A 12348-nucleotide genomic window follows, 5' to 3' on the forward strand; every position below is an offset into this window, starting at 1 on the left:
CAACAGAAACAAACACATCTCTCTAGAAGGAGAGCACACTGTGAAAGAAAGGAGGAGGATTGTGAAGAGGAGGATGAAGAGGAGGAAACCAAGGTGCAGTAGATCACCTGCTGTCGCCATGATCATGGCACGGAGAGGAATGGCTGAAAACAGAACAGAGACCCCATGAGACAGAGAAAGAGAGAGAGAGAGTGCGAGCTGGATCGAAATAAAGAAATATACAGTGTATTCGGAAAGTATTCAGACCCCTTGACTTTTTCTACATTTTGTTACGTTACAGCCTTATTCTAAAATTGATTAAATCATTTTTTCCCTCATCAATCTACACACAATACCCCATAATGACACATTTATAAAAAATAAAAGAAGTGAAATATCACATTTACATAAGTATTCAGACCCTTTACTCATTACTTTGTTGAAGCACCTTTGGCAGCGATTACAGCCTCGAGTCTTCTTGGGTATGATGCTACAAGCTTGGCACACCTGTATTTGGGGAGTTTCTCCCATTCTTCTCTGCAGATCCTCTCAAGCTCTGTCAGGTTGGATGGGGAGCGTCGCTGCACAGCTATTTTCAGGTCTCTCCAGAGATGTTTGATCGGGTTCAAGTCCAGGCTCTGGCTGCGCCACTCAAGGACATACAGAGACTTGCGCCAAAGCCACTCCTGTGTTGTCTTGGCTGTGTGCTTAGGATCGTTGTCCTGTTGGAAGGAGAACCTTCGAGCCCAGTCTGAGGTACTAAGGGCTCTGGAGCAGGTTTTTATCAAGGTTCTCTCTGTACTCTGCTCCGTTCATCTTTCCCTCTCCTGACTAGTCTCCCAGTCCCTGCCGCTGAAAAACATCCCCACAGCATGATGCTGCCACCACCATGCTTCACCGTAGGGATGGTGCCAGGTTTCCTCCAGATGTGACGCTTGGCATTGAGGCCAAATAGTTCAACCTTAGTTTCATCAGACCAGAGAATCTTGTTTCTCATGGTCTGAGAGTCCTTTAGGTGCCTTTTGGCAAACTCCAAGCAGGCTGTCATGTGCCTTTTACTGAGGAGTGGCTTCCGTCTGGCCATTCTACCATAAAGGCATGCTTGGTGCAGTGCTGCAGAGATGGTTGTCCTTCTGGAAGGTTCACCCATCTCCATAGAGGAACTCTAGAGCTCTGTCAGAGTGACCATCGGGTATTTGGTCACCTCCCTGACCAAGACCCTTCTCCCCCGATTGCTCAGTTTGGCCGGGAGGACAGCTCTCGGAAGAGTCTTGGTGGTTCCAAACTTCTTCCATTTAAGAATGATGGAGGCCACAGTGCTCTTGGGGACCTTCAATGCTGCAGACATTTTTTGATAGCTTTCCCCAGATTTGTGCCTCGACACAATCCTGTCTCAGAGCTCGACGGACAATTCCTTCGACCTCATAGCTTGGTTTTTGCTCTGACATGCACTGTCAACTGTGGGACCTGATATAGACAGGTATGTGCCTTTCCAAATCATGTCCAATCAATAGAATTTATCACAGGTGGACTCCAATCAAGTTGTAGAAACATCAAGGATGATAAAAGGAAACAGGATGCACCTGAACTCAATTTCAAGTCTCATAGCAAAGGGTCTGAATACTATGTAAATAAAGTATTTGTCTTTTTAATCTTTTATACATTTGCAAAAATGCTAAAATACTGTTCTCGCTTTGTCATTATGGGGCATTGTGTGTAGATTGATGAGGACTTTTTATTTATTGCTAATCCATTTTAGAATAAGGCTGTAACGTAACAAAATGTGGAAAAAGTCAAAGGGGTCTGAGTACTTTCCGAACGCACCGTAGACAGAAAGATAGATAGGGATATAAAAGAAAACATCTCTAGGGCTGAAAGAGAAGAAAATAAACCATACTCCCCATGCCTGTGGACCAGAATCCTCAGTGTCTTTGGACAATGATCAATGTTCAAAAATGTTTGTCGTACTGCTTGTCCTAAACCAGTACTTCGAGACACTCTCAGTAGCCTTACATTACTGATTCAGGTCTTGTGTCATTATCACTAAGAGGGATTATCTTCCGTCATTGTTACCAATTAGCATGGCAGAGAGAGCTAACCGGAGGATGACAGGGGGATCTTCATATCACAATGCATTAGACTAATATGTCTATAATGACTGCTAACATTATTCATTACTGCTCTTCATAGTGTTATCCCCCAAAGCCGCTTAACAGATGGGCCTTGGAGTAGGATTACAAAAGATCGTGATTCTGTTCTCAGAACATAAATAAATAAATAATAAACGAGTTGCCTGGACCCACCATTGCTCTAGTGCCCGTTGAACAGGGCTGAATGCATTAGGCTCAAGGGAAACCTGTATTCAGGATGGGTTAGACCAGATAACTGTTGCAGCTTTTGTACCAAAATGAGTTTTTTTATTTTTATGTTTTGATAGTTAAAGCCCAACCCTTCTGTGTACTCGCTGTGCCCGCTGTACCTACCCAGAGTGGATGGGGCTGGAGGACAGTGCCACATTGTCCAGATTTTCTGTGCCCCAGCTCAGACGATACGAGTCCTTTTCCTTTTCCCTGGCAAGAGACGACACCTGGCAACCAACAAAGAGCCACTTGTTAAGGACATGCCACAGCCAACAGTCAGTTACACACACAGACATTGCACTTCAACTTTATTTTACTTTTTATTTAACGTTTATTTGAGTAGGGACAGACACAATAACATTGTCACATTGCAATTTACAACAGTAACATGCATTGCACCATAACACGTTAGCTTGCGCTACTTTACAGTACCCGTCTCTAGATAGACAGCAACGTTCATCTAAACTCAAACTTGCCCTTTGAATGATCTACAGTCAAATAAAGTACATTTCTAAGAGCACTCTCTACATTCCAATACAGGAGTTATTCAATGTCAAGACATTACGACCCTATGAATCAAAGTAATATATTTTCTGTATTGAGCAGAGCAACTGCTTTGAGCAATGCATAGCATGCACAGTATGTTTCCGTTGCAATAGATGATTAAGTCTCAAGGCCTGGTTCATCCCTTTACAGTAGTGGATGTGAGAGGTTTGACTCTTTACTTACGTTGTGGCTGGTGAGCATCTCCTCTATCATGCTTTCGTGTTTTGGAGAGTAGTAACCGTGGTGACTGGGAGTGTAGGACCTGTCCAAACTGAGGAGAGGAGGAAAATGTGACGCAGGTAGCCATGGAAACATCACACACAGCTAAAACAGTGTTCACCACCCAATATGGCACAAATATATCCATGAGACATGGGCACAAGTGAACTACTGTAAAATCAAGGAACAATGGAAGGCGATAGTCGGAGTAGTACTACAAAAAAACTGCTTCAAAACTACTACAGTAGTTCTGCAACGGATGTGGACTAACTCAATCAAAGAGAGAAAATAGAATTTATATCACATACCTTTGCAATCGACTAGGTACAGTAAGCATGGTCAGGAGGAAGAGAAATTAGTTGAAATTCATCAGAAACTTCACAAACACTCGTGCATTCACCACTAATTAGATCATATACTCTCACACACACACACACACACACACACACACACACCCTTCTCCTTCATCCGGTGTATATACTCTACCTGTCAGAGCGCCCCCCCTCCAGACTGAAGCGCAGGTAGTTCATCCCATCCATGTACTGTCCAGGCAAGGAGTCATCTCCCAGTTCCCTCAGGTCCTCTGCCCTCAAGTACTCCCCTCCGTCCCCTGTCATCGTGTCGTCACCTGGAGGAGAGAGGGATGCGGGTGAGACACATGGAAGAGAATACGGGTATTGTCGGGGGAAGGGGACATTGTGATGTGACTACAGTTAGCAAGCATACATACACGCAGGGGCCAGCCCTTACCTAGGGTGTGTGTGTCAGCGTGAGGCTTAGTGACACACACACACACACAGTCACACACACATACAGACACCGTCTTTCCTTTCGTCATCAGATATAAGCGCTTACAGTTACTGAAGCACTACAGATGAGCTGGGAGACACAGCTCATCTCTGCCTGGTCTCCACCACGTCATAAAGCTCTACTGCTGCTGTTACCACTACTGGGCAGCAGGGGGCAGAGTCACTAATACCCTTTCCCCACTACAGCGCTGAACCAAACTGAATCGAGCTGTACTGTGCTGGCCTGGTTACGCATCCACCAACCCCACCAAAATTAGCGGAACCCAACTGGAAAGGACAGTGTGAAAAATATATCTCAACCAGTACAGTACAGTTCGGGTTGGCACCATTGTGTGAAAAGTGCATAAGGTGAGCAGGTAGCATACTGTAGGATGTGCTGGCAGAACAAGTGAGAAACATACTGTAGGCTGATAGAGATGTTCCTGTGTCAATAGCATAACCACTGCCTGGAGAATGAAAAGTTAGGAACAAAAGAAACAAAAGAAAAGAAAAACAGGCACAATATAATCACATTATCACAACGATTAGTAATACGCACAGTAGCACCACAACTGTAAGAGTAAAGCAAGCTATAAGATGCGGGTTGAGAAGAAATACTCACAAAGCAATGTTATTTACAACACATCCAATACCAAGAAATGTCGGTTAGAACAGCCACACTGTCTGCAAAACCAAACCCAATCCTCTTCTGACAGCTTCTAAAACACAACTATTGACAGGGTGTGTCCTTTTTCCACCAAAATCACTGCCAACCACTCCACTCTTAGAATCCAAGTTTCCTTCGAGAAGTAAAGTGAATTCACTGCGCAACCGGAAGAGCCAGGAAAAAGAAAAATCTTCCATATCCGTAATGCATTGCCACGTCAATGAGGTGACTGTTCACATAAACACAGATTGGCCCTAAATGCACAAACTTTATGAGCCATGACAGAGGGCCTGGAAGAGTGGAACTAACTGCCTTTAACAAGTATTCCCACTAATGCTAATAAATATCAACCGTACAGAATTAATCAGTAAAGCATCAGCATGTGTTTTCAAGGAGGCTTAAGTTAAGTTAGCCCTTAGTAGCATTTCAAAAGTAGCTTACATATTCAGGCTTTCCCGGCCATGGCATGTGATAGGAGATACAGCACTGCATTTCCGAGTGGGGATTTGAAATCCGCTTTGAACTGACAACACTCAGGGTGAAACTATCTTCCTGAGTTCTGTACAGGCAAGCTTTTGCCGTTTTAATTGGTGTCTTTTCGCTTGAAGTTTAATGGCACTCTCTAGTCCAAGGGCAACATTTCTTAAGTCCTCAGAACATGTCTCGAAGTGGGGGGGATATGAATATGCTATTAAAATGCTTTTAAAATCCACCTTTTCCCCTTAGCTGATATTTAAGAAGCGTGACAAAACAAAAACATTCTCACATTGACATTAAAGAGGGCACAGCCACCACTAGTGTCAATATAAAGGTTTGTTGACAGCACTAATGCTTTCAGCAATGAGAACCAGTATTCCACACTTAGAGAAGTGGGCCTAAATGTGCCTATCACAAGCTTGGTTTCACCACACTATGTTTGAATCCAGACCATATCAGTAGGTGAGTTTAGTGCAGGTTCAAGTATGTCCTCTCAACCACTCATCCATGACAGGTCGTTTTACACAACCATCGCAGAGGAATCTCACACCATGCCAATTACCACGACCACAACAAACCGTCACACCCTCTTCAATAGTAACCACCACGGCAACCTTCACACAGTGTACCTTCTAAATCCATGGAGTCATCGGACAGAACATCATCCTCACTCTCTTTCAGCACTGTGGGTACAGTATGTAGGCCTATACAGTACACAGTACAGTGAGAAAACTAGCCTTCCACAACACACACTAGACTCTCCGGAAAAAAAGGGTTACAAAAGGGTTCTTCGGCTGTCCCCATAGGAGAACCCTTTTTGGTTCCAGGTAGAACCCTCTGCGGAAAGGCTTTTTACATGGAACCCAAAAGGGTTCTACCTGGAACCAAAAAGGATTCTTCAAAGGGTTCTCCTATGGGGACAGCCGAAGAACCCTTTTAGGTTCTAGATATCACCTTGTTTTGTGTAGGATTGGGCAATGTGAAAAACAGGGAAGGATTTGGGGAAGGCTTACTGAGGTAGCCAATTAGTCGATCAGTGTCTACAGTAAACTTGGGCAGGATTTGAACATGAAGTCGGGTTAACTGAAGCTCTTGTAGGGCAAACATAAATGGACTGAGGTTTAGAATGACAGTCTCTATACATGGTTGTGGTCAAACTCACCCTCCTCATCAGAGACATCTAGGACTTCAGTCATAGTCTCAGGGACGTTCAACTTGTGTTTCTCTGTCACCGTCTAAACAACATGAACAGAAATAAGATCATTCCAACTTGATAGGCGAAATCATGTGTGAATTGTCTTATTTTAGGGATAGTGGAGTGAGATAGTCGTGTGATAGTTGTGTGACTCACGGTTGTCGAGGTAATGATCTCCTCGGTGACAACCTTGAGTGTGTCCACCACCGAGATGTAGCCAAGTCGCCGGGCGATGGCCAGAGCCGTGTTACCATTCTAGAGGACGGGAGAAAGACATTAGTGTGTGTGTGTGCGCCAGTGTGCATGTGCATGCGTTTGTGTGTGTGTGTGTGTGTGTGGGGGGGGGGGGGGTGTATGTTCAGAAGCTAGTCCACACACCACAGTGATGTTGTTGGGCTTAGCTCCGTTCTGCAGCAGAAGATTGATGATGTGTGTGTTTCCTTGCTGTGCTGCTTGGTGGAGGGGAGTGTATCCATTCTGAGAAGAGAAAGTCATACAGAGTAATGACTGTCTGGCCAGGCCTGAACATTTTAGAAATGATGTATGAACCCTTACGATAGCATTTTATCTTTTCTGTCAAAGAAAATAATGCATTATTGAACATTCATAACACAGTTAAAGGGAAACTTTGGGAATTTAGGTACGATGTCCTTTATCTACTTCCCCAGTCAGATGAACTGGTGCATATCATTTTTATGTATCTGTATCCAGTATGAAGGAAGTTAGAGGTAGTTTCGCGAGCCAATGCTAACTAGAGTTAGCATAATGACTGGAAGTCTATGGTATCTACTAGCATGCTAGCAGTTACCATTGACTTCCAGTCATTGCACTAGCGCTAGTTAGCAACTTCCTTCAAACTGCACACAGAGACATAGACATCTGATTCTGGAAGTATACTGTATAAAGGGCCTCATTCTCAAAATCCAGAAGTATCTTTTTTTTAAAAAGGTGCTATCTAGAACCTAAAATAGTTTTTCCCCACAGAGGGTTCTACATGGAACTCAAAAGGTTTCTACCTGAAACCAAAACGGGTTCTCCTATTGGGACAGTCGAAGAACCCTTTTGAAACCCTTTTTTCTAAGAGTGTACTGTGTTAGTTTTGTGCATGGTGTGTTACCTTGGTTTTGGCATTGACACTAGCACCGTTCTGTAAGAGGAAGTTGACCATCTTGGCATTGCCATAGTGACACGCTACGATCAGAGGAGTGTAGCCCAACTGGAGTGATAATGGTAAATCACAGTTAGTATCAAAACATCTACTACTAACATCATGAAAAGAGGAACAGATATTCATTGGCGTACTGAGGTTCAGAATATGGAGACATACTGTATATTATCAGTATTCCAGTACAATGGTCAGTCAATGCTCAAATGAAATGAATGTACACCATACCTTAGTTTGCTGGTCCAGGTTGGCTCCATGTTTAGCCAGTATCTCACCCACAGCCACCTTGTCCTCCTGGGCAGCCAGATGGAGGGAGGTGAGGCCACTCTGAAGGAACACAAACAACAATATGTTTGTTACTCTCCACCTCTACATGAATTAAATCAGCCTACTGTATACCTATGGACAGTAGTTTCTCCTGGGCAGGTCATGTGGTTTCCCCTAAATATTAAGGGAGCAGTTTTTGAGTGACAGGCGACTTTTACAGGACAGGAAATAATGCGTTGACAGGGGGGAAAGATGTGACTGGGTATTTGGGGTCTTCTCATGCAGAGTGCGTGTCCTTGGCACCCCTGAGACAAGGCAGACAAGGTAATGTAAAGCAGTGATATATCTTCGTCCACTCAGCCCAACTGGGCACAGACGTCAATTCAACGTCTATTCCACATTGGTTCAACGTCATTTCATTGAAATGACATGGAAACAACGTTGATTCAACCAGTGTGTGCCCAGTGGGAGGTCTGTCTGGGGTTGACTAATGGAGCTGGATGAAGAATGAATGGTTTGTAAAAAGTTTAAAGGAGGAACATATCTGGGTTTCTGCATGGCTGGAGATGAAGCCCTGTGACCTTGCTTGCCTGCTCTAAATTTCAAAGACAAAGTGTGTGTGTGTGTGTGTGTGTGGGTGGGGGACTGTAAAGTGCGTGTGTGCACATGCATGTGTGTACATGCAATTGTGTGCATGAACTGTATTCATATGCGTATGTATTTATAGTATGTGCATGCCTACACTCTTAGAAAAAAAGGTTATTCGGCTGTCCACATAGGATAACCTCTCCTGTCACTCAAAAACTCCTCCCTTTTTGGTTCCAGGTAGAACCCTTTTGGTTCCAAGTAGAACTGTTTTGGCTTCCATGTAGAACCCTCTCCACAGGGGGTTCTACATGGAACCCAAAAGGGTTCTACCTGGAAACAAAAAGGGAGGAGTTTTTGAGTGACAGGCGAGGTTATCCTATGTGGACAGCCGAAGAACCTTTTTTTCTAAGAGTGTACTGTATACTGTAAGTGTGTGTAGGGGCATGCATGCCCACAGACAGGGACCATTAAATAAGACTGTGTCTGACAGGCAGGGCCTTCGGTGTGACACGTGTGGGCAGACATCCATGGTCGTCACGGCAGTTTATCAACCTCCCACCTCCCTCTCTCTGACTCGGCCCTCTACAGCTCAGGGCACAAGCAGTCTCACACTCTTCCTAAAATAGCCTTGAAACGACACTCTCCGCTTCTCTCAAATTCACTCCTGTTACATTCATACATGCCACGCTACAGCTCTGAAATCAGAACCGAAGGCTGGATACTAACTTGAGAGCTGTGTGTGTAACTCCTACTTCCTTGCAAAATGTCACAAAGATATCGATGAATCTAATATAGTCCAAGCTAACGACACCTGATAGGATTAAGCCCTTACTGCGTGTGTAACTATATTCACAAGGGTACTTTAAAAGGGAGACTTGAAAGGAATGAGAGCACATGACAGAGTGAAATGAAAGACGACCGTCAGAGGCCCTGTTCATTTGAACCCCTCAGAAGCAGTGAGTACGAAGGCCTATTTACAATTTTAACATCTTAGTTTTAAAGTGTGGGTCGTTGAGGAGTGGGTTCAAATCTCGGCCCACGGCCGCGTTACATAAGCAGTTTAAAACCGAGAGGGATGGGAAGAGGTAGGCCTACCTTGGTGGGGACGTTGACTTGAGTCCCCTTCTCCATGAGCAGGGCGGCCATGTCAGCGTGTCCCTCCTGTGAGGCCAGGTGTAGAGGGGTGACCCCCTGCTTGGTCAGGATGTTGGTCTCGGCCCCGTACTGCAGCAGCACCACCGCTATGTCCATCTGGTTCTTCTTCGCCGCAATATGGAGTGGGGTGTAGCCATTCTGGAGGAGAGAGGAAGGTCGAGAGTACATCAATTCAGTTATACAGATTCCCCAAAAGATGTCCACACACACAGCTTCAAAATGACGTTGACCATCCACCCCGAGGTCGACCGACGTCTGTCCTCCCGCCTCTGAGGACAGTGACGGACGGACGGACGGGGGTCTCTGAGTGACGGGAGGTCTCACCTTGGCCGTGGCGTGGGGGGAGGCCCCTTTGTCCAAAAGCAGGAGTGCCACCTTCTGGTTATCGTAATGCGCTGCGACATGGAGGGGCGTGAGGCCATTCTGTATTGGATTAAACCAGGCTGGTTAGCGGAGCAAGCAGCTATTAATGCTAGCTAGTCAACACACACACACATATGATAAGCTGTGTTATCGGGGTACTATTACAGCGTGTTATTGAGAATTAGACTTCAATTAAAGAGCAAGCAGCAGGAGGATCGCTGGGTGGGTCCTTATTCAAAAATAATAAAAAGAAAAATAATATATGTTATCTGTCTTTCCTAAAAGTAGAGGAATAAACAGTAGTTAATCAAACGAAAAGTTGATTTGGTCAAACTATGCTCACCGGTAGTCTCGCTGACAACATAGCCTCAACACAGAAATACAAACAGACTTTAAAAAATTATATTTAGCCAGATAAAGCTTCGATATAGACTATTCTTTATCCCATAACAGTCCTTCAAGGTCAGTGAATTATCTGAATCGAAATTGTGAAAATATAACACACCTGGTGAGAAATGTACTTTTATTGTGTAGTTATATTTTCCCCTCTATAACATGTAGAGCTATACTAGGATTTAGGGTTTGAGTTATGGTAATGATGCTTACCTTCCCAGCAGAATCGGGAGGGGCTCTTTTCTGCAGGAGAAGTTTGGTCACATCCAGGCTTCCGTACTTGGACGCTACATGCAGGGGAGTGAATCCTTTCTGTATGGAGACAACATACAGATGACCATTTAATAATGATTGTAACAACCACTAACTAGATCTTCAGGCTCATGGAATATATAAAAAAGCAATCATTTCATAACAGCCTCATTTCCAAATGGATCTAAAGTGAATGTCCAACTAATGATGTATGTGAATCAAGCGTAATGCAGTTGAATAAGATGCGCAATAAGAACCATTCTCTCTACACCCACATTGCTGATGCAATCGTAGTTAATACCCAAAATCCCAATGTGCAGCGCAAACCTCGCCTTTCCGTCTTACAAGTAATACCTAGTCCCAATATAGCCACCAGGCGGTGCTCTTCAGCCATTGTCACATTGACAGGAGGCCAGGGCTGTTGTGATAGGACAACGGGCGCTCTCCCGTGTCACATGACCACAGTGTTTACGACCCAACCCATGAAGGGAGGGAATCCTTTGTCTGTGTAACGCTGGTTCATTTCTGATGTAATGCCCATCCGAGTAGAAACAATGTGTAGACGAGAAGAGAATGAGAGGCGCTAATGACGGTCATGTTTGAGGCTCTTGTGAAAAACAGGAGATAAAGATTAGAATTTATCAAATGTGAACCAATAGATTAAATATACGTGATTAGGGAGAGAGGCAGAGAGGGGCATGCCTAAGGCTAGGACGATGTTGTTCAATGAGCATCCGAGCATCCGCTGTCCTGTTTGTCACGCTAACAGTGCCACGCCCATTTCCCCCCACGAGACAAGGAGAAGAGGGGGAAGGGAGAGAGAGAGAGAGAGAGAGAGAGAAAAAGAGAGAGCACCTCCATCACGAGAGGTGGATTTTACTGCCTCATAAACTGCTTTTATTCAGAGCCCAGAGCATATGAATAAATTAGCACTGATATATTGTCACGTCAATGCACATTGAATATCATTAAATGACAACATCAATGTCCTCTTGCAAAATTTAGGAGCAGGGCCCAGATGTTCTCCAAAACATCATTAACCCTTCACTGATTAAACCAGATTATAGAAGTTCATACTGACAGTGGCCCCCATAGTGGGCGCCTGTGAAACATGCCATACAGTGAATCAAGAGATATTTCGTATAAAATCCACAAGGAAAGAAGGGGATATATTTCCTCCATAAAAAAAATCCCCACAAAAATAGCACCAAGATGTACAAGTGTGTGTTGTGTATGTGGGGCATGTGTGTTTGAGCGTAGGCAGGTGAAATGTAGGCGTGTGTGAGCGTGTGTGCTCTCCACCTACCTTGGTAGCCAGCGAGTGTGAGGCGCCTGCCTCTAGCAGCACTGAAGCCACGTCCACCTGTCCCTCCCTTGCTGAGATGTGTAAGGGTGTGTATCCATTAGTCGTGGAGGCGTCAGGGTGGGCCATATGCTGCAGCAGCAGCTGAACTATCTCAGTCTTCCCCAGGCGAGACGCGATGTGGAGGGGAGTCTGGTCCTCCTGCAGGGGTAGAGACATGGAGGTTATAGCAGGCAGAAAATGAGTTTTATAAGAGACGGATATAGAGGTTATGGGTGATGTGACTTTACAGTACATGAAATGAACGTGCAGAGTTAAAGTGCTGTAATGTTTCATTTTACAGCCCTGTTTAATTATGTTTTTGTGGACGCAGTTGGTACTTTTTGGATGGTTTCTTTGAAGAGTTCAACACTGATGATAACAGCCTAATACTGTGTGGTAAATGGTGTTGTTAAATGCGTTACCCTGGCTCTGGCGTCCACTAGGGCGCCGTTCCTCAGCAGACAGCGCACCACCTCCACCTGTCCTGCCCTGGCTGCCATGTGTAGAGCCGTCTCCCCACGCTGCACACAACACACACACGTACGAGTCAGCAGAAACGCAGACAAACGCGCCAATGACACCGTAGAAA

The 12348-nt window shown here is 44.8% G+C and overlaps 1 protein-coding gene across 23 annotated transcripts in view; it reads right to left on the reverse strand.

The window, feature by feature from the left end:
- Positions 1-12348, reverse strand: part of LOC106577504 (ankyrin-2) — a 255844-nt gene that overhangs the window by 46600 nt on the left and 196896 nt on the right. For 9 of the 23 annotated variants that reach the window (XM_045701293.1, XM_045701294.1, XM_045701287.1 and 6 more), the window contains 16 exons: positions 12182-12280; positions 11721-11918; positions 10376-10474; positions 9731-9829; positions 9347-9544; positions 7625-7723; positions 7349-7447; positions 6610-6708; positions 6388-6486; positions 6199-6271; positions 5666-5740; positions 3591-3732; positions 3413-3424; positions 3069-3156; positions 2463-2566; positions 108-143 (listed from right to left, as the gene is read on the reverse strand). In XM_045701293.1, the coding sequence (XP_045557249.1) occupies positions 108-143; positions 2463-2566; positions 3069-3156; positions 3413-3424; positions 3591-3732; positions 5666-5740; positions 6199-6271; positions 6388-6486; positions 6610-6708; positions 7349-7447; positions 7625-7723; positions 9347-9544; positions 9731-9829; positions 10376-10474; positions 11721-11918; positions 12182-12280 (1619 nt within the window). Of the gene's footprint in view, positions 1-107; positions 144-2462; positions 2567-3068; positions 3157-3412; positions 3425-3590; positions 3733-4314; positions 4360-5665; positions 5741-6198; positions 6272-6387; positions 6487-6609; positions 6709-7348; positions 7448-7624; positions 7724-9346; positions 9545-9730; positions 9830-10375; positions 10475-11720; positions 11919-12181; positions 12281-12348 lie in introns of all 23 variants that reach the window. The other 14 variants (XM_045701298.1, XM_045701303.1, XM_014155582.2 and 11 more) reach the window with 9 other exon arrangements.

This window comes from Salmo salar, chromosome ssa18 (assembly GCF_905237065.1).
Source record: "Salmo salar chromosome ssa18, Ssal_v3.1, whole genome shotgun sequence".
Classification (NCBI taxonomy): domain Eukaryota; kingdom Metazoa; phylum Chordata; class Actinopteri; order Salmoniformes; family Salmonidae; genus Salmo; species Salmo salar.